Genomic DNA, 23,984 nt, shown 5'->3' with positions numbered 1-23,984 from the left:
CAAGAGAGCACCCTTTGCAAGTTCCTAAGGTTTAGGCTCATTGGTCAGTCCCACATTATGCTTTTTGCTTGATGGACCAGATTTTCTTTCTTCAGCAATGTGGTTGGGAGTGGATTTTTGAATTCATGGCATTGGTACTAGGCCTCTTGCCTTCAGATCTTTGGGTACTGAAAAAGGCAGAGTCTGGTAGCCAAACCATTTCCACTGGATCTAATCCTTGCTCTTGAAATTCTGCAGGATCCTGGTGTGGCTTTTATCCATGGTTTGTGCTTAGAAAATATTTAGCTTTACCTTCCTGCTCAGAGATTAATACAGAAACTCCCTTTTATGCTTTCTGACAAGAGCAAAAATTTTGGTCTGCGGCCATACTGTTTTTTATTTACTTTTAAGAGATTGTTTTATTGTTTCTTTAATTTGTTCTTTGACCCACCAGTTCCTTAAAATTAAAGTATTTTTTCCCAATTATTTTAAAATACTTTCTTCAAAAGCTTTTTAGTTAATAGAATTTTTATTGTTGTGGTAGCCAATAAAACATGTGATCAATATTTCCTAGAAGAATTTCCAAGTCTGATTATGTTATCACTTTACAGAGTACCAGATAGCTGAAAGCCAAATCCTTGCTATCATATAGTTGTCTGTTGACTGTGTCGGTTGATCTATGCCATATTGTTGAATTCCTATAAGGCATATGTTCTCATATACTATTTAGTGATAGATCTGACATTTTATAATCTAGATACTATTCCTGACATCAATTCCATACTATACAGAGTAATAATGGTGGGAAGAAAACTAGACATGGATTTTGGAAGATCTAGTTACACCCCAGTTCTACTATTTAATAAATAACAATATGTAGGATGACAATTGTGTGGAATGATCTCTAAGCAATCTGATAACTCTAAATTCTGAGGTCCTAGGAAACCTATCAAAATTGAAAGAAACTGGCCACTTTATTATTGTTATTATTATAGCTTTTTATTTACAAGATATATGCATAGGTAATTTTTCAGCATTGACAATTGCAAAATCTTTTGTTCCAATTTTTCCCCTCCTTCCCCCCACCCCCTCCCCCAGATGGCAGGTAGACCAATACATGTTAAATATGTTAAGGTATATGTTAAATACAATATATGTATACATAGTCATACAGTTATTTTTCTGCACAAGAAGAATCGAACTTTGAAATAGTGTACTATTAACCTGTGAAGAAAATCAAAAGTGCAGACAGACAAAAATAGAGAGATTGGGAATTCTATATAGTGGTTCATACTCATTTCCCAGAGTTCTCTCACTGTGTGTAGCTGATTCAATTCATTACTGCTACATTGGAACTGATTTGGTTCATCTCATTGTTGAAGAGAGCTATGTCCATCAGAATTGATCATCATATAGTATTGTTATTGAAGTATATAATGATCTCTGGTCCTGCTCATTTCACTCAGCATCAGTTCATGTAAGTTTCTCCAGGCCTTTCTAACATCATCCTGCTAGTCATTTCTTATAGAACAATAACATTCCATAACATTCCTATACCACAATTTATTCAGCCATTCTCCAATTGATGGGCATCCACTCAGTTTCCAGGTTCTGGCCACTACAAAGAGGGCTGCCACAAACATTTTTGCACTTACAGGTTCCTTTCCCTTCTTTAAGATCTCTTTGGGACATAAGCCCAGTAGTAACACTGCTGGATCAAAGGGTATGCACAGTTTGATAACTTTTTGAGCATAGTTCCAAATCACCTTCCAGAATGGCTGGATGTATTCACAATTCCATCAACAATGTATCAGTGTCCCAGTTTTCCCACATCCCCTTCAATATTCGCCATTATCTGTTCCTGTCATCTTAGCCAATCTGAGAGGTCTGTAGTGGTATCTCAGAGTTGACTTAATTTGCATTTCTCTGATCAATAGTGATTTGGAGCATCTTTTCGTATGACTACAAATAGTTTCAATTTGAAACATCTGAAAATTGTTCATATCCTTTAACTATTTACCAATTGGAGAATGACTTGATTTCTTATAAATTAGATTCAATTCTCTATATATTTTGGAAATCAGGCCTTTATCAGAATCTTTGACTGTAAAAATGTTTTTCCAGTTTATTGCTTCCCTTCTAATCTTGTCTGCATTAATTTTGTTTGCACAAAAACTTTTTAACTTAATATAATCAAAATTATCTATTTTGTAATCAATAATGAACTCTAGTTCTTCTCTGGTCACAAATTCCTTCCTCCTCCACAGGTTTGAGAGGTAAACTATCCTATGTTCTCTAATTTATTTATAATCTTATTCTTTATGTCTAGATCATGAACCCATTTTGACCTTATATTGGTGGACGGTGTTATGTGTGGGTCAATGCCTAGTTTTTGCCACACTAGTTTCCAATTTTCCCAGCAGTTTTTGACAAATAGTGAATTCTTATCCCTAAAACTGGAGTCTTTGGGTTTGTCAAACCTAGATTGCTATAATTATTGACTATTTTGTCTCCCCAGTCTATTTCTTTTTCTTTCTCTCTTCCCTCCCTTCCTTCCTTCCTTCCTTCCTTCCTTCCTTCCTTCCTTCCTTCCTTCCTTCCTTCCTTCCTTCCTTCCTTCCTTCTTTCCTTCCTTCCTTCCTTCCTTCCTTTCTTCTTCCTATTGGGATTAAGTGACTTGCCCAGGGTCACATAGCTGGTAAGTGTTAAATGTCTTTCTTTCCTTGTCTTTCCTTCTTTCTTTCTTGCTATTGGGGTTAAGTAACTTCCCCAGGTTCAGACATCTAATAAGTTCCTGAAGTCACATTTGAACTCAGATCTTCCTGACTTCAGGGCCTGTGCTCTATCCACTGCATCATCTAGTTGCTCCTTTTTTGCACTTTTAACTAACATATTCTACCTACTACCTTCTCTCTCTACTAGGGTTCATAAAGCTTTGTAAAGATCTGGACTTGGACCTCTGACTTGAGAAGTTAGAACCTAGAAGAGAAACTTGTATTAAGTCTATAATAAGGAAAGCATTCAGGTTCTTTTTAATAATGAGGCAAAATATTCACCTAGTAAACATGACAGGAGTTAAAGAATTTTTCAATATCCACTTTGGAGATACAAATGTATCAAGTTTTATAAAAGTCTCTCAGTAACCATATATATATATATATATATATATATATATATATATATATATATATATATATAACATATATAACAATATTATTGCTGAGTAATGCAAAAAGAGATGAAAAGGGCTTTTACTAATAAATGCAAAAACTGTTAGCTAGTCCAAAAAGCAGATGATTCTTTTATGATCAATACGTAATCAATGGAACGAAGTATATTATATTGGCCACTAGATGGCACTCACATTGCTTGCGATAAGCCTGTTCTAAATTCCTCTATTATCCCACTCTCATGTGGCTTCTGCTCTCGCCCTTGTTCAGGAGCTAAGTTGGCCTTAGTTTCCAATGTAAGCTTTACTAGTAGTATGCTCTAGAATTGTGTTCTCCAAAGTGAGGCCTAGAAGACACCTTCAGGGGGAGGTGAAGGCATATTCTGACCCTGAGGGACAGTGATCAACCACTTAAAGGACAGGAAAAGGTTATATCTGGCCCTAGCTGTGATAGTCTATGAGGAGATAACTTTATTTTCCCAAGATACCTACCCTGTCTTTATTCCCCAAAACTCTTTTGCCTCTCTAAGTGTAATAAGATTCCTTTAGGAAAGTTTTGTTCCCTTCATTCTTTGCCCTTTAGATCAGCTCAGCTTCAGGAAGTGTCTCTTAGAGGATGGACTGCACTAGGGGTAGCTACTGTGAGTAAGATCACTGTCTCTGCATTTTTTATTTTGCGTGGGACAGATCAAGTCGCACAGGATGAACAGGTATGGATGAGTTGTCAGCTAGATGAGAGCTATCATTATTTTATCTTTCCCCCTAAATCCATCCATCTTGCTAAATTCCCTTTTACCATCAAGGGCACCACCATCTTTACAGTCTTCTAGGTTTTCATAAGCTCATTGTCATTTTTAATGCCTAACTTTCCTTTGCTTCCCATTCACATAATCAGTCAGCTATCAAATCCTATTAGCTTTACCTCTGCACCTTTTCTGCCTCCCTGCTTCTCTCAGCCCACACATTAGGTGGTGTCCCTTTCCTAAGTTTCTCATCTACTGTGATCCAGACTCTTCACACTTTACCAAAATAATTTTGCAGAAGTACAGATCTGACCAATACTTAGCCCACTATCTGGCATATAGTAGATATTCAACTCAATAAACTTCAATGGCTCCCTCTTAACTCTAGGATCTAATATGTTTCATCTATATCTTATTCTTTTATATTACTGTTTTGGTTTAAAAATATGTATATACATATATATGTATATATATAACTTAATACAGTATATATTTGTTATACTGTATTAAGTTATATATAATATGTATATATATATGTTAAATATAACCTAAACATTAGTAAGCTTGTACATATTAGGGTAGGTGTTCTAAAAATATTTTTATTGATAGAAGTTTATGAGCAAAGAATTTTGATATCATTGATCTAGAATGTTTGTCAAATTAACCCCAAAAGCAAAATCTCTCTTCAACCCACAGAGCCATACTTTCTCATGTACTAGAGAATTTCACTAGTTTCACTAGGACTAGTATGCTCTTAGCGGGGAGGAGAAGCCTAACCAAGCACGTTGTCAGCAGGGTTCCTTTGACTGGACAAAAGGATCTTTTATCTTGCCCAGGGTTTCCCACTATCTATGGCTCTCTGCACCCAATATTAAAGGATAATATTTTTATTAATCCAAGAAACTAAAACTTACCTGAGTAAGTAAAATGAATGTTGAAAACTATCTTTACATGTATTTGGAAAAATCAAATGCTATTAACAAAAAAAAAGAACATAGGATATAAAATGTCAGATTTCAGAGGACAATAGAACATAGAATACTAGATCTACTAGCTCATATTGGAAATTTATATTTAAAGGAGACAAACAGAAAAGCAAGAAGAAAGGGACAACATAAGCTTAATTTGAGCCTATTCTACACTTTCAGCAGTTTAAAGAATAATGCTGCTCTTATTTTCTGCTTTGCCCTTCCTCTCTCCCCTCCCTGATCCTCTGCACTCTCCATCTTCTAACTCAAGATCTTTAGTTTCCAAATAGTTTGATCAGCCAACTGTCCAAAAATAAATTGGAGGAGTGGAAGCCCAGTTATTTGGTTGGCTTTGCAAATCCCTCACTCCCTTATGCCTCCTCATTCAGTTCTTCCCCTGGTTTGACAACAGGGATTGTAGATAGACTAATAGATATAGAACATTTATGAATGATTTACTATGTTTTAGGAATTGTTAAGTGTTAGAGATGGAAATATAAGCAAGTTAGAATAACTTCCCTGTCCAATAAGAACTAATAAATAATGGGGAGTTGGAAAGGGGTGAGGATACTCATACAGAGAAATAGTGTGGAAGTGACTAAGAAGTGGAGTAGAAATCACATTTGGGATAAAATGAAATGGAAACTCATATATCAGAACCCCTATTCTCATCACAAGATATTTGTCTAAAGGGCACTGTGTGTCCCCATTAATCTCTGCTTGCCTAACTCCTTCCCTTTGCATCAGAGATTCTTAATTTGGGGTCTAGAAATTTGTTTTTTACAAAAATATTTTGACAGCTATTTTAAAACATTATTTGATACTTTATAACATCATTTGAGAAGGGGTTCATAGCTCCATTAAATCACCAAAGGAGATTATTTTTTTAAGATTAAGAACATCAGTTTTATATTTTCCTTCTGAAGGTTACCTGTACTTTGTGAATCTGTGCCCCAAACCTGAGGCTTAAGTGAATCACAGCCCTTTCCTGTACTATATTATTCTAAGACAATTGGCTTGGCATCAAATGCTGGAGCTGGAATGAATGAAAAGCAATTGAAAAATGCCTCAGAAAACCTTCAAAAACCTTGAAGCCATATCAATTGATGCAGTACATTTTTTTTTTCATCCACAAAGATAAAGAAACTAGAGATAAGAGCATGAGAAATTTTTTTCAAAGTAAAATTATAATTTTTGCTCATATTTATTTGCATTTTAAGCAAATACACAGATAGGAAAAAGATTTGTTATCAAATATATTTCCTGTCAATTGATGAGTTTGGTTCTTCTATGTTAAATACTTAGGTTGTGCCAAGCACTCTGATAAGTGCTGAGGATACAAATACAAAAACAAAGACAAGTCCTGAAACTTATGGGGAAGATGAATAGGGAAGATTACATATATAGGGGGCTTGTTTTTTTTTTTTTTTTTCTGGGAGGAGTTGATTTATGTCTTGTCCAACTTTTCTTCATGATTAGATTATTTAGGTTTTTGGTTTCCAATTTTGTTAGTTTTGGTATTTTATATTTTGGCAATTATTCATTTGTTTCATTTGGGCTTTCAGCTGTATTATCCTATACTTCAACAAAGTAGCTTCTGAAACTTTTCATTTATTCTTCACTTTTTCATTTTTAAAAGTTTGGTAAAATTAATTATTTAAAATAAATAAATAAATTTAAAAAAATAAAATTTTAAAAGTAAATTGTTTTATCAATTTTTATCAGTTAAAAAAAATTAATTGTTTTTCTCTCTTTTCCCCAAAGGGTCTAAGAGACATAATTCCTGTCCTAGCTCTCCAGCTCCCAGCCTGAGCAATCTGGTCCAATACAACTTTTATCTTTCATGAGGTCTTATCCCTCAATGTGATTCTAGCATTGTGACAAAAACAGTTGTGATTAGATCCTTTCTAATCCTCTTTTCTCTCTCTCATTCTGATTCCTTTCTTCCCTCTTTGCTCATCTCTAAGCATCCCGAGCTATAAAACCAGCATCTCCATCCTCAAGGATGTTACATTCTAATGGCAGAGAAAAAATAAGCATATATATATACATTCACAAAGCAGATACATTTTCAGATAGAGGACACCAGCAGCTAGGGAGATTAGAAAAACTTTCTGCAGAATGTGGCACTAAAATTAGGTAAAATAACAATAATAGTAGAGATAATAATTATTTTATGAATAAAGCATATTGACATACATTATTTTTATTATTTTGAGAATAAATCACTTCGACATACTTTCCTTATTTTGATTTAGAGTTTGGGGTGATGAATAGGAAGAACACAACTTAGAGTTAGAAAGATATTATATCACTTAATCGAACAATTCCAGAACTAAAAAGAATCTTAGAACATCATTCACAGATTCTGAGTTGGAATGAAACACAGAATCTAAGAAGTGAAAGGGACCTTAAAACACAGAGTACATGATGTCAGCTTTGGAAGAGAATTTAGAATAGAGAAAATAATTCTAAATATGTGATATTTTTAAACATCAAATGAAAATTCAATCATAATTACTACATTCTCATGATGGAACTGGTGGAGGAAGCAAAGGACACCAAATTCCTGAGAATGCTTTCCAAAATAGTGCATATTGACTCCCAAAAGGCCCAGATCTCTGTAAATGGAGTTTCTGAGAAGTATTCCCTTTTCTAGATATAGTACCTACTGTGATTATTAGTGAGATACTAATATCTTTATATCAGTACACAGAGAAATACCTTATTATAATAAAGAGTCAAGATCATGATTTATGGACTTTATTTTGTTTTCCAGGAAGTGAAGAGTGACTATTTATACAAAATTTCCCTAGGCTGAGCTAGACAGGAACTATTGATATACAAAGCAATTACAACAGCTCAGGGTCTCTGGGTTGGGCAGCTGGGAAAGCTGAGAAGAAGGAGTAGCCTGGTCTGGCATCCTAGGAAGAAAAACAAAAGCCATTAGTCAGATGCATTGTCTAGAGATGGAAAAAAAAACAATATTAATACCAATTAACTTGTCATATTAATTTAAATGATAAAAATTAATTATTGTTTAGGCAATTCAAATGAATTACTCAATTAGTTAAGAAATCAATTGTAATAATTAGTTAATATAGATGAATCATTATCTAATCAAAACTGAAAATGAATCAAGGTTTATATAAAACAAACATTTGGTGATTTTTTTATAACATCAATTATCAGTGAATAAAAATTAACTGTTAAATTATAGTTGGATAGTAGTAAGATTACAAAATACACAAAGTGTCATAGTGAATGTAAGAAAGCTCTAGCATGTTACCAACTAAGAAGTGTTAGATATCATACTTTCTGTGTTGAATTGAGTTCTTCTAAGACATATCTGATGTCTTAAGGGCAGTTATGTCATACTGTAACTGTAACACGTAAGTGTATGTGTACGTAAGATTCAGAGCACTGAATCTTAAGTCAGGAAAACTTATCTTCCTGAATTCAAATCTGGCCTCAGACACTTTGGGAAAGTCACTGTTTACTTCAGTTTCCTCATCTGAAAATGAACTAAAGAAGGAAGTGGCAAACCACGCCAATATCTTTGCCAAGAAAACACCAAATGGGGTCAGTCATGAAGAGCTGAATACACCTGAGATGAATGAACAACCAAAAGGAAATCTCTGATCAGAAAGGGAGGTGGTCAGATATGGAATAAAAATTAGTCACAGATGGATAGGGTGAGCATTTGTCTGTTATCCTTGAGATACTAGAAGAACCAGAGAATCACTAAATTTCAATTCAGTAGCCTAACTTAGCTAGACCTAAAATGAATCTTTATCACTTACTACAAGTGGCCATCTAGAATTTGCTTGAAGACCTTCAGTGAGATTGCCTTGGGAGAAGTATTCTACTTCTGGACAACTCTCATTTTCCAGAGAATTACTATTCCCCCAATCACCAACCTTGGAATCTAGGTATTATCCTTCACTTCTCTCTTTCATCTCTCTCTATCCAATCTTTTGCTTTGTCTTGCCAATCCTTTACAATGTCCACTCTTCCCTGATAGTATTCTAATTGTTGACATACTTCCTGATATCAAACTTAATTTTAATGCAACTTCCCCATATTTTTCTTAGTTCAATCAATTTGCATAACACCTCTTCTTCAAATGCTTGAAAATAAATATAATATTTGTCCCCCCACACCTTTTTCTTTTAGGACAAAATAATTTCAGTTCTTTCAAAAGTTTTTTTTTTTTTTTTTTTTTTTGTATGATAGAGATTCAACAATATTCACCATCCTTTTTGTCTTCCTCTGGACATTACAGCTTATCAAATTCTTTTTAAATTGTGGTACCCAAATCTGAAGACAATACTCCAGATATAGTAGATTCAAGACAGACTATAGAGGAGCTATTCCCTTACTTATGGATACCATACTGCTCTGAATGCAGCCCAAAGTCACATCAGTTATTGTTGGCTCCTTCATCATACTTTCTGATTCATCTTGAACTTACAGTAATTCCATTAAAGCCCAAAACTTTGTCTTAGAAGTATTGCTGTTCAAATACACTTTCTTCACTCTGTATTTGTGAAGTTGATTTTTAAAAGCCATGGTGTAACTAAGTAGTACAGTGAATAGAGCACTGGGCTTGGAAACAGAAACCCCTCTTTATGAATCCTAATCTGGCCTCAAATACTTATTGGATAGACAAGTCATTTAACCCTGTTTATTTCAGTTTCCTCGTCTGCAAAACGAGCTGGAGAAGAAAATTGCTAACCATTCCAGTATCTTTGCCAAGAAAACCCTAAATGACATCAAGGAGAGTTGAACATGATTGAAATGCCTGAACAATAAAGAACTCTACCTTTACCACCATTGAATTTCAAATTCCTAGATTAAAAACCTAATGCTTTATCTTTCCAGTCAAGATCCTTTTGAGTTCTGAGTGTGATACAATGGGCTAGCTATCCGTTTCATATCTGTGTCATTTGAAAATTTTGTGTGCATTTTACTTCTATTAAAATCACCCACATCACAACACTTAGAGTAGTAATGGGTAGGACTCTAATCATGTTTAACTGCATCTTCTTATTTGTTATTTATAAGGTTTCACTGCTAATCCATTATGGGATTCTTATCAAAGCTTTTTTTCCCACTCTGGGATCAATTATCCTACTTCATAAAACTCAATAGTATCTAAGATTTTGAAATCTCAAATATTTTCAAATACACAATTCATCAGCAAGAACTCATAAAGGAAGGTGGGACTTTTAGCTCATGTCATCTTTAGACTATCATTTTAAAAATATATTTTTCCTCCTCAAAGAAAGAAGGTGAATAGTCAACTTTTGGTTGTCCCTAGGAAGATCTTATTGCCTGAACCAGCCTTCTCCTGAAATTGCTTTGTTTCTTACAATTAGAGCTTCAGCCTTTTGGATCAGATTTCTATTAAATTGAAATTCCCAGAGTTCCCAGCAAAAATTAGGTCATTATTTCTGCTTAGACTATTGTAACAGCTTTTTAACAGGAAACTTGCATCTATCCTGCACATCTCTGAGCGAAACCTTTGTTCCAGAGATACTCTACATTTTTTGTGTCTTAGACTCTTTTAGTAGATCTATGGACCCCTTCTCTGCATAGTTTAAGTGAATAAAATAAAATATACAAAACTGCAAAGGAAACAAGTTAAATTGAAAGATACTTAGCAAAATATTTTTTAAAAGTTTAATAATTTCAAATTAAACTTTCCTACCATAGTAGCTCACTGTTGTAGATAGGGTCCTGGGCCAAGAGTCAGAAAGACTCATCTTCTTGAGCTTAAAAACCAGTCTCTCAGACTCTTATTGGGAGTATGACTGGCTAAGTTACTGCTTGTCTTAGTTTCCTCTTCTATAAAATGAGATGGAGAAGGAAATAGCAAACCACTTCAATATCTTTGCTAAGAAAATCTAAAATGGGATCATGAAGAATCAGAAACAAAGTAATTTCAGTTTTTTCAAAAGTTTTTCATATGATATGGATTCAAGGATATTCACCATTGTTTTTGTCCTCCTTGGAACACTCCAGGTTTATCAAGTTTTTTTTTTTTTTTTTTTAAATCATGGAACCCAGATCTGAAGACAATAACCCAGATATAATAGATCCAGGGCACACTATAGAGGAGATGAACAACTAAACAAATTTCCCAGAAGATAAAGGTCAATCTCCTTATTCAGGTTTTCACAACCTTCTTCAAGCTTCTCTTAAAAACCTTTCTAGTCTAATCACCTACTGCTCTTCACATTCCTGATACCTCAATCAAAGTAATTTGCTCACTTGTTTTCCCCCCTTTTTGGGAGCCATCACATTAATCTCTATTGATATTCTAGCCATCTTTAAAAGTTTAAGTTAAATGCCAACAATTTCCTTACAATCAGAAATTTCTTCATCTCCTCAGATCTTAATTAGCATATTGTTCTCTTATGAACTTACTATGCACAGTCTATTTCATGCAATGTTTATATGCCCATGTCTTCTTCCCACTACTAGCCTGTGAGCTCCTGTGAGTCAAGATTTTCTTCTTGCTCTTTTTAGTCTTTCTCACAGGATCAAGAATCAGGTCTTTTACATATTGTCACAGATGTAAATAAATACATAGAAGATTTCTGTTCAATTAGACTTTGAGCTAGATTACCTCTTAAGTTTACTTCTAGATTCTCTCTTCTCCTGTTACTTTTACATCTAATATTCTCTGTTCTCTGTCCTGAGATTCCTTCTAGGTAAAATAACATAATCTAACATTTTATGTAGAAAAAGGTTTTTTCCTAGTTCTCCATAATTAGACAGACTCCTTCCATTCTGAGAGTCAGGATTTAACAAAAGTTAAATTTTACTGTAATGGAAAAGTGATGTTCTGGAAACCTCACTTCCACAGGCAGAGTCTGAAAAGGTATATCTAAAGAGAGCTTGAGAAGGTGTGTTCACCCCATGAATCCCAGCCTTAGATCTGGATCTGATTCAATAGAAGTACAAGTAGGACTTGTTTGGGCAATCAAGTTAATTGGGGACTGCAGCTGCTTCGTTGAGATTATATTGGCTCCTCCTCACTTTGAAAAGATTTGTGGTTTGCAACAGAAAGAAGTCTGTAAAATTTTTTCTTTCTGAGAAGGGATGTAAGGAAGTCTGGTTTATTGCTTCATGAAATTCTCAGAGCTGGAACTACAAAGGTCATTTTGCAATGAGAAAATGAGTAGTATTATATATTTTGTTGTTATTATTAAGTCATTTTTTTTCAGTTATAGCTGATTCTCTGTGACCCCAGTTGAGATGTTCTTGGCAGAGACACTAGAGTGGTTTGTCATTTCCTTCTCTAGGTCATTAAAAAACAAAACAAAACAAAACAAAACAAAACAAAACAAAACAAAACAAAACAAAACAAAAAAAACCAGAGGAAGGATTGAGAGAAATAGAGTTAAGTGCCTTGTCTAAGGTCATACAGTGAGATCAGATTTGTTCAACTCACAAAACTGAATCTTCCTGACTTTAGACCTAGAATTCTATTCACTGATACAATGTGCAGAATAAGCTACATCTAGGCTTTTTAGTAATATTAAGTCACTATCTTACAAGACAGTCTACTTTCCTTTCATAGAGTTTTTCCTTTTAATAACTTGAAATCTGCCACCATGTAAATTCTATTCATTGTTTCTGGGACAAGCCAATCTATCTCCCCCATCATAGTACTTTGAGCCAGAATCATGTCCTTTACTGCCTTCCTTTCTCAGCCTTTTCTTTTCAAGGAGAAAAATTCCCACTTTCTGCAAATGTTCCTTTCATGATAAGGATTCCAGTCTTCAGAATATTCAGATTTCTTTCCTCTAATACTCTCTAACTTGTTGTACTTCCTAAGCTTTGTTTCCCATAGGGAACAGAAGAACAGGATAATCCATTCCTTAACTCTCTGCTTCTAATGTGGTTTACAATGATATTAACTTTCTTTTTGGCCATTGGGCTACTTTTGTTACACACATTGTATTTGAAGTCCATTAAGACCCTAATATTAAGTCCACTAAAGTCTTTGTAGGAGCTTCTGCCAAGTTATGCCTCCCCCATCCTGTATTAACATAGGTGACTAACTTCCTTTTAGTAGATTTAGCCCATCCTACTAGAGTTATCTGGTTTCAAATTCTCCCTTTGAGCGAACTTAATTGTGTAATCATGAGCAAGAAACTTAGCCTCTCTGACCTTCGTAGTTTCTTCTTTTGCAAAACAGGGATAACAATAGCTATTGCATCTATCTGATAGCATTATTGTTTATCTAAAATGAGATTTTGTATGTCAAAGGGTTTTATAAAAATCTAAAGCACAATGCCAGTTATTTATGATTATTATTTTCTTTTCACATTTTCATCTTCACATTTGATAGAAGAAATAATTATTTTCCTCTCCTTTTGTGTGTGACCTTTGGTGACCTATTATTGCTCAGATTGATGAAGTGATTGGTTTCTGTAATTGAATGCAAGTTTGTGTGGGTCAGTGTTATTTCTTGGCAATCAGGAGTCATGTTGTAATTTGTGATAATGCTCTAGTTCCAGTAGAGATTATTCATTGAATGCTAAAAATACTTTGAAGCTTGTATTTGTAATATGGCAAGTTGTTGGCTTTGAATTAATGAAAAATAATGAGCTCCTTATCTATAATTCATGCCATTTTTCTAGGCATTAAACAGGTGCTGCTTGCAGTGCTATGGTATACAGTTTCTGCCTTTTCTTTGAAAAGTTGCATTTCAAATGCAATATTCCATACACATTTCAAACAAAATATTTCAGAACAGAATCTTATATCAGCCCTTCAGCTCACCATTCTAAACTTTCCTATTTTGATCAGGGATATCACTCTTGGTTCTTAATTTTTGTATTATCTTTGCCTCTACGATCCCATATCCAATCAGTTGCCAAATCTTATTAATATTTCTTGAAACTATCTCCTGTCTTTATTCACATAGGCACCATCTTAGTTCAGAACCTCATTATCTTTTGACAAGATTTTCATAATAGCTTCTCTGATTCATGGTTTTTCTCTTTTTAATGAATCTGTTCTTCACAATGCTGTCAAGTGATTTCAGGGATTTTTTGGAAGCTTTATGTTTACAACTATTCTGATCATTTTGTCTAGCATCCAGCTAAGTGCTATAAAATTTGAAGGTCAGAGCCTATCTGGAGACTTTTTTTCTTCAACTATTATTTCTCCCTGTCAATTAACTGAGTGAATGGATAAGGAACTCGAGATACTCATTAAAGGAGTTCTTGGATCAGGATCTTGGTGGAGCCACCCACAATTTCTTTCATTTCTAACATGCAACAGAACTCCTAGACTGGAGATTTGGGTTTATCTGTCCACTGGGGAGAAAGTTTAGAAGTCAATTCAGGGAAGCAGCAGCCCATGTAGGAAGTTTCAGGGAAGTCAAATATTGGACATCAGAAAGTACTTCCTCATAATTAGTACCATCTAAAAATAGATAGTATTGAGTTCTCCTTAACCTTCATGTCTTCAAGTAGGCATTGGTTTATATTTTACCTGAGATTTCTTTGATTTATGAGATTCTATAAAATCATTCTAAAGTAGTTTATTTTTCTTAAAGGTTGTTATCTTCCCAAATCTGATGGAATTCAGCACATTTGTTTTAACCTTATAATTTAAGCTCTTTGAAGGCTACAAAATGCATTACTATTAATGTTCTCATTTTCTTATGCAACAAACCTGTGAGGGAGGCAAAGACTGTTGTTTCTCATTTAATAGAAGAGAAAATTGAGTTTCAGAGGGGGAAAGTGACTTGTTCTTGGTCATACACCTAGCAAGAAGAAAAGCATGGACTGAAGTACAAAAATATTGACTCCAACTCTATTACCCTATTCATTCCAAAGGTTATTCATATTATGCTAAAAATATCACCTATCAAGTGGACAATTATACCTGCAATCTTAATTATTAAGGAGACTAAGGCTTATAGTCCTTTTGAGCTTGGGTACTGAGCTACAATGGACTATACCAATTGGATAAACTTTGGCATCAATATGGTGAGCCCTCTGGAGCTGGAGTGGGGTGAATCAGGCTGCTCAAAGAAAAGCAAAATAGAAAAACAGAAAATTCTGTTTGCATAAGTAATGGAATTAGGCCCACGAGTTGCCCCTATGACTTTGGAAATAACAAATAAAATCATCTTCAACTCACCAGTCATTTTTATGAAGCTGTTTCTGGTTTATCTTCCAATTCAGAAAATCCACTTGAAAGAAAAGAATGATTTGTAGATAGAGTTATATTTGAAGTAGAGTAAGGATAATGAAGAAGATTGGCCACTTAAACATTTTATAACTCAATATTCCAAGGTAGGGGGTATTTTGACTCTAAGATTCTGTGCCAGATGTTCTAATAATCTATTTTCTATAGTAGATTCAATGACAATAGTTAACATTTACATACATTATTATTGTATATATCAGGTACTGTGCTAAGTACTTTACAATTATCTCATATGAACATAACAATCCTGATCATAATATAAAAATAAAGCTGATGAAATTGAAGAAAACAGAAGTTAAGTAACTTGCCTATGATCACACAGCTGATAAGTATCTGAGTATGGGTTTGAATTTAAGGGTTTCTGAACCAAGGGCTCCATCCACTGCACAATCTAGCTGTGTCTATTTCAGAAGGAATGTGATCTAGTAGAGTTTCCTCTAGTTGGAAGCAGAGATCATCAATTGTAATACCAATGCTGCTTCTTAATATCTTTGTGACTTTGGACTAATCATTTAGCTTCCTGAAATATGGCATGCTCCATATTATAAAGACTCTTCTTGACCCAATGTTTCATATTCAATGATTTTAATTAGATCATTCTGAGTATCTGTAAATGTATAGGCTTGGGCTCAACAATACTGGAAAAAATTTAATATTCACCTTTCAAAATGAAAATATAAGGGGCTGCTAGACGGTACAGTGACTATAGCACTGCCCCTGAAGTCAGGAAGACATGAATTCAAATCCAGCCTCAGACACTGAATTACTAAATGTGTGACCCTTGGTAAGTCACTTAACTCCAATTTCCTTATCTAAAAAGAATAGATAAGTATATCTTCTCCCCCTCCCCCACCAAAGTATGCATGATACTTACAAATTTAATTTGAATTTTTAGCATTTTATTCCTTTCTTAAGTCTAAATAATCAATAAAACAACAAATCAAGACCTGATTTGTAATATTTATTAATATCCTAGGTCTAAATTCTCATGCCAAAAATTTAACAATCAGTTCAGAGAGTCTTTATAAACTATCTTTAGTATGCTCCTAAGGGATATGGGCCATGAGTTCTGAAAGCAAGTGACTGTGAGTTATCTCTGTATTTTCCTTAAGGCCCAATTGAGGATTATGGGCAAAGTAAATAATCAATAATCATTTGTAGATTATTTGGCTAATTTCTGCTCCTTATTCCATGTTATTTTCACTTGAGGAGCTTAAATACTGACTGTTACTAACTTCCTCCTCCTATGAAGACTATGGCTTCATCTCTGTCCCAATTCCAGCATTATCCAGAGAAAGACACCAAGTTCCTAATGTAGGTCTCTTGGGGTGAGTAAAAGAATCCCATACAAAGCACTTCAAGATTTTAGATTGTCCTCAAGAACATCCCATGAGTCAGTTCCATCTAGAAATGATCCCCATTTTTATACTACTTCTATCAATCCATCTCATGGTTTATAAATGGGGACTGAGAGATGATGGTGCAGGTCAGCTCATTACTTACGATTTCCGGGCCATTGAGGAGAGAAGGTATTCCACTGCAGATTCAAGGATTCCAGTGCCCAGGGAATTTAAGAATGTTGGGAGTTCTATACCTACTTTTGGGTCAGAAATTTTTGGCTCATCATCTGGAACCAAGAACAGAGACTTAGTCATTTTGTACCATGGTGGAGAAATGGCAACTATATTTTACTGAAGAATTAGGTTTTTCTCTCTAAGGAGAATTTGGGTCGCATTACTATCTGTATCACAATTTTTATTCACTGAATAAGAGCTAAAAGGAATATTAGAACATAAAATATAGAATGTCAGCATTAGAAAAAATAATTGAAAAGAGAATAGAGAATGTGAGTCAGAAAGAAGTTCCAAGAGCAGTGTTATAACACAGAATATAGTCAGATATCAAAGGAAACCTAAAACCAGAACCTCAAATACTAAATTTAATTCAAGAAAAACAAAAACATAAACATATGATCTGTATAAGGTATTATGCAAGATTTGAAAGATATGAATAACAACAACAAAAAAAGTCCATTCCTTCAAGGAGTTTATATTCTACTGGATATTAGAACTTTAAACACAGAATGTCAGAGTTAGAAGGTGCCTTAGAATATGGAACAAAGTGTATCCTTAAAACATAGAATGTTGGATTTTAGAACATAGATCATAGATTTTATTTCTCTACACAGAATAAAGGGTATTATAGATAGGTTGAAACTTAAAGCAGAATACAGAGATTGTTCAAGGTCACATATTCCAATGCCCTCATATTACAGAAGAATAAACTGAGGCCCAGAAAAGTTAAATGATTTATTCAAGGTTATATGAATAATCTGTAGCCAGGTTCTCCTGATACTTAGCCTTCACCATTTGTCCTACATCAGATGGCATATTTTATATTGTACTGCATTAAATATTCTATGCTACCTAGATAACTATATGTAATTCTGGATAAATACCTTTTTCTCACTGAGTTTTGGTTTCCCCTTCTATGAAATGAAAGAGTTGGATTAGATATCTCTAAGATCCCTTTAAGATATGTCTTTCTAGAATTGTTTATTAACTGTATTGTCTATCTTCTGTACCAAAAACACTCACCAGCATGACAGGGAAGAATCAAAACAAGCAGTCCTATGGCCATCATCATCTGAAGAACTGAGGAAGCCATTCTTGTTGGTTGAGTATAGTCTCAGGTGAGATGTTAAGGTTCATATGGACTCTCACTCAATTTATACAATAGGAAGCATGATGTCACTCACATACAATGTAATTAATTAAGGTGTTAGGTAAGCCAGAACTGCATTCCAGGTGATTCCTGAGAGGTGGCCTGGAGTAGTAGAAAAAACCATGAATTGCAAGTCAAAAGAGATGGATTCTCACTCATCCTAGCTTTCCTGCTAACTTACTGTGTCACCTTGAGGAAATCATTTCCACTATCTAGGCTCCAGTTTACTTATCTGTTATAAGATTGTATTTATATTTATATTTTAATAGTATTTTATTTTCCCAAATACATTCAAAGATAGTTTTCAACATTCACCTTTGCAAAATCTTGTTTTCCAAATATTTCTCCTCCTTCTCTTGCTCCCTCCTCTCGAAGACAGCAAGCAATAGGTTAAACATGTGCAATTCTTCTAAATATATTTGTCATGTTGCACAAGAAAAATTAGATCAAAAGAGAAAAATGCTAGAAAGAAAAAAACCTCAAGCAAGCCAACAACAAAAAGGTGAAAATAATATGTTTTGACTCACATTCAGTCTCCACAGTTCTCTCTCTTGATGCAGATGGCATTTTCCATCTCAAGTCATTGCCTTGAATCACTTCATTGTTTAAAAGACCCAAGTCCATCACAGTTGATCATCATAAGATTAGATTTTTTTAGAGCTGGTTATCTTAAAGTCAATGAAACAATTTAGATCTACCTCTTCATTTTGCAAATGAAGAAGTTAAGAATAAGAATGGTTATAAATGAATGGTCTAGAGTCTACAACTAATAAGCATTTAGGGCTTTGTACCTTGAGAGTTGGTACCTAGATCATTTTAAGTACAGATCCAGCACATTATTCATTTTGAAGTGGTCTCTAAGGATCTTTCATCACTAACATTTTATGGTTTTTGGCCTAATGTTCTGTTTTATAGTTTGAAATATTTTCCAATTTTGACCTATGTATAAAGTATTTTACATTTCTGATACTCTTCAGTTCTATGTTCTAAACAGTTTTAACATTCTATATTTTAGGTTTAAATATCTATGTTATCTTGCCAAAGTTCTGATATTCTATCTCCAATGTAATTAATTTAATTCAATAAATACTTTTTGGGGACATATTACTTCCAAAGCACCATATCAGGCTCAAGCGAGAGAAACAATGATAAAAAGTGAGAATTCTTAAATCTACATTCAGAGGTAGAGCCAAGATAGTGGAGAGAAGCCAGAAAGTTGCCTGAGAAACTCTCCAGTTTCTCTCAAAACCATAATAAATCAAACTGCTATTAAAATTCTGGAGTAATAGAATCCACAAAAGACCAAATGAAACAATTTTGAACAATTTTTTTCAGTCCAAGATAACTTAGAAAGACTTTGAAAAAGTGTGAATCACTTGGATTAAAAGGGAGCACAGCCCTGGGCAGGCAATGTCTGATAGTGACTTAGCAGGCGAGTGGAACAGAAGGTCAGCTATGAGACCTATAATCCTAGCATTAAGGACAAATTACCAACTCTGAAACTGGTGCAACAGTTATGATTAGGCCCTTCCACCATAGAACAATGGGAAAGCCACTGGCCCAATGGGCCTGTGTAGAAAAAGTCAGTGATCAGGTTTCTAATCTCTAATACAAGAAACTTGGCATAGTGCCCCCTGTACTTTAAGAACAGAGGACAACTTTAAAAATGAGGACAAATAAAGAAGAGCCCTGAGTATAGAAAATTATTATAGTGACAGGAAAGATCTAAACACAAGACAACAGTATCAAAATTCCTACATCTGAAGCTTTAAAGAGGAATATGAATTGGTCTCAAGCCCTAAAAGCCCACTAAAAGAGCTCAAAAAAGATTTTAAAAATTAAATAAAAGAGATAGGAGAAAAATTGTGAAAAGAAATTGATATACAAGAGAATTATGAAAAGGAGTCAATAGTTTGGAAAAGGAAGCATAAAATATGACTGAAGATTACAACTCCTTAAAAATAGAATTGGACAAATGGGGAAAAAAATCCATTGAAGAACACAACTCCTTTAAAAGTAGAATTGACCAATGGACAAAGAGGAAAAAGATGCAAAAGCTAACTGAAGAAAATAATTCCTTAAAAAAAAGAATTGGGCTCTAAAGGGAAAGCTAATGATTCCAGGAGACATTAAGGATCAAACAAAACCAAAAGAAAATGTAAAGTACTTCATTACAAAAACAACTGACCTGGAAAATAGATCCAGAAGAGATAATTTTGGATTAGCTAAAAGCCACGATAAAAAAAAAAAAAGTAGCCTGGATACTATCCTTCAAGAAATTATCAAGCAAAACTGCCTTGATATTCTAGAACCAGAGATTCCAAAATGAAAACTCCAAGAAATATTGCAGCCAAATTTTAGTAGTATCAGGTCAAGAAGAAAATATTGTAAGCAGTCATAAACAAATATTTTAAATATCAAGGAACCACTGTCAGGATTACACAATATTTAGCATTTCTACATTTAAGGATATGAGGGGTTTGAATATGATATTCTGGAAGGCAAAAGACTTTGGATTACAATCAGGACTGAACTATAGGTAAAATTGAATATAATCTTTTAGGGGAAAAGATGAATATTCAATGAAACAAGGCAATATGAAACTATGCCTAAAGGGCTATCAAATTATGCATTCCCTTTGATTCACCAGTCTCTTTACTAGGCCTGTATACCAAAGAGGTTATAAAAAATGGAAAAGGACTCATATGTTCAAAAATGTTTGTACCCATGTTTCCCCGATAATAAGACCTATCCTGAAAATAAGTCCTCCCCTTACTGTGTAAGATTCCTCTAAAATAAGCCCTCCCCCGAAAATAAGCCCTATTGAGATTGCTGCTGTAATGAAGGTGATCCCCTGTGCTACATGTTACATTACGGTACCCTCTGTATGCACCATCCTCCCCTCTCCCCCCCCCCCCCCAGCCCCGGGTGAAACGCATGCCGTGCTCCAAGCTGCATCCAATCAGAGCTGCAGTAGTGAGCGCATCATCCTGTTCTTCCCCAGTGATTTGCTTGCTGGCGCCATTGAGAGCAGTGCCACAGAGGAGAGCTGAGGCAGGACAACATAAAAACCCAGTATGTAAGCGGGAGTGAGGGGGTATGATGGAGGATAAAAAGGGCATGATGGAGGATAAAAGAAGAACTCAGCCAGCACTCCCCGCGCTAAAGAAATGAAGAACTTCCTTGCAGAGAGAAGAATAGATCAAGTAATGATTCCTGCAGGAATGACAGCCTATCTCCAGACCTTTGATATTGCAATAAACAAGCCATTCAAGGACCATTTATGCATGGAAGTCAATGACTACCTTGAAAATAGAATGGAAAGAAATCAGTGTGGAAACTTTGTGAAGCCCTGTCTGCAAGAAGTCATGACTTAGGTGAAGAAGTCATGGGATAAAATTACTGACAGCTGTGTCGCCAAGGCACTACGAGCAGGTTACCTGGAGAAGACATGTTCATTTAAAGAGAGCTATATTGCTGGACATGACAGATTGGGTCCACTTCTTCTGAAGCAAATAGAGGCGTAAGACATCCAGGACGGAATTCAGGGTATGGACACTTATGACGATGTTGTTGAAGAAGATGACATGATCATTATTGAATAAAGGTACTTTTTTTTGTTCACATTTACTTGTTTATTAAAATTGCTGTCAATGTTCATTAAAATAAGCCCTCCCCTGAAAATAAGCCCTCTGGTGTTTTTCTGTCCCAAAAAATAATAAGACAGTGTCTTATTATTGGGGAAACAGGGTAGCAACCCCCAGATGGCAGGTTGCCCAATACATGTTAAATACATTAAAGTATAAGTTAAATACAATATATGTATACATATCCAAACAGTTATTTTGTTGTATAAAAAGAATTGGACTTTGAAATAGTGTATAATTAGCCTGTGAAGGAAATAAAAAATGCAGGTGGACAAAAATAGAGGGATCTGGAATTCTATGTAATGGTTCATAGTCATCTCCCAGAGTTCATTCGCTGGGTGTAGCTGGTTCTGTTCATTACTGATCAGTTGGAACTGATCCTCTTATTGTTGAAGATAGTCACTTCCATCAGAATCAATGATCATATAGTATTGTTGTTGACGTGTATAATGATCTCCTGGTTCTGCTCATTTCACTTAGCATCAGTTCATGTAAATCTCTCCAAGCCTCTCTGTATTCGTCCTGCTGGTCATTTCTTACAGAACAGTAATATTCCATAACATTCATATGCCACAATTTATTCAGACATTCTCTAATAGATGGGCATCCACTCAGTTTCCAGTTTCTAACCACTATGAAAAGCCACAAACATTTTTGTGCATACAGGTCCCTTTCTCTTCTTTAATATCTCTTTGGGATATAAGCCCAGTAGTAACACTGCTGGATCAAAGGGTATGCACAGTTTGATAACTTTTTGAATCTAGTTCTAAATTTCTAGTTCTAAATTGCTCTCCAGAATGGTTGGATCCATTTACAACTCCACCAACAATATATCTGTGTCCCAGTTTTCCCCCATCCTCTCCAACATTCATCATCCTCTTTTCCTATCATTTTAGCCAATCTGAGAAGTATGTAGTGGTATCTCAGAATTGTCTTAATTTTCATTTCTCTGATCAATAACTGATTTGGAACACCTTTTCATATGAATAGAAATAGTTTCAATTTCATCACCTGAAAATTGTCTGTTCACATCTTTTGACCATTTATCAATTGGAGAATGGCTTGATTCCTTATAAATTAGAGTCGATTTTCTATATATTTTGGAAATGAGTCCTTTATCAGAATCTTTAACTGTAAAAATGTTTCCCCAATTTATTGCTTAATCATGTCTGCATTAGTTTTGTTTGTATAAAAACTTTTTAACTTAATATAATCAAAATTAACTATTTTGTGATTAATAATGATCTCTAGTTCTTCTTTGGTCACAAATTCCTTCCTCCTCCACAGATCTGAGAGGTAAACTATCCTATGTTCTTCTAATTTATTTATATCTCATTCTTTATGCCTAGATCATGAACCCATTTTGATTTTATCTTGGTGGATGGTGTTAAGTGTGGATCAATTATGCATATATTTTGAAAATTAAAGGTTTCACTTAACAAACAAAGGAGAAAAATCTTTCTTAATCTATAGGGAAGTAGGAGAGGAAAAGGAAAAGAAAATGGATGGGAGACTGACAGAAGAGAGAGCAGATTGTAGGAGATAGTGATCAGAAGCAAAACACTAATAGTGGTGGGGAGGGACAGGGTGAAAATAGAAAGATACAAAAAAAGGGAATAGTATGGAAGGAAACATGCAATTAGCAATCATAACTCTGAATGTAAATGAAGTGAATTCTCCCCCAAGTTGAAAGTGAATAGTACAGTGAATTAAAAATGAGAATCCTCCATATGTGTACAAGAAACACGTTTGAAGCAGAGAGACACACACATAGTAAAGATAAAAGACTGGAGCAGATGCTTCAGCTGAAGTAAAAAAAAAAAAAAAGAAGCAGAGAGAGCAATGTTGATCTCAGAAAAAGAAAAGCAAAAATAAATCTAATTACACAGAAAAGGAATTAAAATACACCCTGCTAAAAGGCACCACAGACAATGAAGTAATATCAGTGCTAAACATGTATTCACCAAGTGGTATAACATCTAAATTCTTATTGGACTAATAAAAGTGAATTACAAAAAGAAATAGATAGCAAAACCATACTAATAGAAGACTCCAACCTTCCCCTCTTAGAACTCGCTGAATCTAACAACAACAAAAAAAAATAAACAAAAAGAAGTTAAGGAGGTGAATAGAATTTAAGAAAATTTAGACATGATAGACCTCTGGAGAAAACTGAATGGAGATAGAAAAGAACATATCTATCTATCTATCTATCTATCTATCTATCTATCTATCTATCTATCTATATATGCATGTCATGTATTGGCAATACATGGCTCCTACATTAAAAATTTACCATGATGCATACCCTTTCATTCAGCAGTCCTACTACTGGGTCAATATCCCAAGGAAATCATAAGAGAAAGGAAACGACACACATGTGCAAAAATGTTTGTAGCAGCTCTTTTTGTGGTAACAAAGAACTGGAAAATAAATAGATACCTTCAATTGGGGAAAGGTTGAAGTTGTGATATATAAAGGTAATGGAATATTATTATTCTATAATAAATGATGA

General features: G+C 34.5%; 1 protein-coding gene across 1 annotated transcript; it reads right to left on the bottom strand.

Moving 5' to 3' along the window:
• Positions 1-7,606: 7,606 nt before the first annotated feature.
• Positions 7,607-17,802, bottom strand: C2H5orf46 (chromosome 2 C5orf46 homolog). Its single transcript, XM_051978976.1, has 4 exons — positions 17,696-17,802; positions 16,602-16,725; positions 15,030-15,081; positions 7,607-7,783 (listed from the first exon to the last, which is right to left on the bottom strand). The coding sequence occupies exons 1-3, from the start codon at positions 17,763-17,765 to the stop codon at positions 15,039-15,041; spliced, it is 237 nt and encodes a 78-aa protein (XP_051834936.1). The 5' UTR covers positions 17,766-17,802; the 3' UTR covers positions 7,607-7,783; positions 15,030-15,038.
• Positions 17,803-23,984: the final 6,182 nt, after the last annotated feature.

The sequence above is a fragment of the Antechinus flavipes genome, chromosome 2 (assembly GCF_016432865.1).
Source record: "Antechinus flavipes isolate AdamAnt ecotype Samford, QLD, Australia chromosome 2, AdamAnt_v2, whole genome shotgun sequence".
In the NCBI taxonomy this organism is placed as follows: domain Eukaryota; kingdom Metazoa; phylum Chordata; class Mammalia; order Dasyuromorphia; family Dasyuridae; genus Antechinus; species Antechinus flavipes.
The sequence above is the reverse complement of the archived record's forward strand: the minus strand, read 5'-3'. Positions and strand labels throughout refer to the sequence as shown.

Excerpts from the sequence above, each read along its gene's own strand:
- C2H5orf46 (XM_051978976.1), bottom strand. The coding sequence starts at position 17,765 with ATGGCTTCCTCAGTTCTTCAGATGATGATGGCCATAGGACTGCTTGTT. Across the intron at positions 16,726-17,695 it reads GATTCTTCCCTGTCATGCTG|ATGATGAGCCAAAAATTTCT; the intron begins GTGAGTGTTTTT and ends TCTTGGTTCCAG. Across the intron at positions 15,082-16,601 it reads TCCTCAATGGCCCGGAAATC|TGGATTTTCTGAATTGGAAG; the intron begins GTAAGTAATGAG and ends TTTTCTTTCAAG.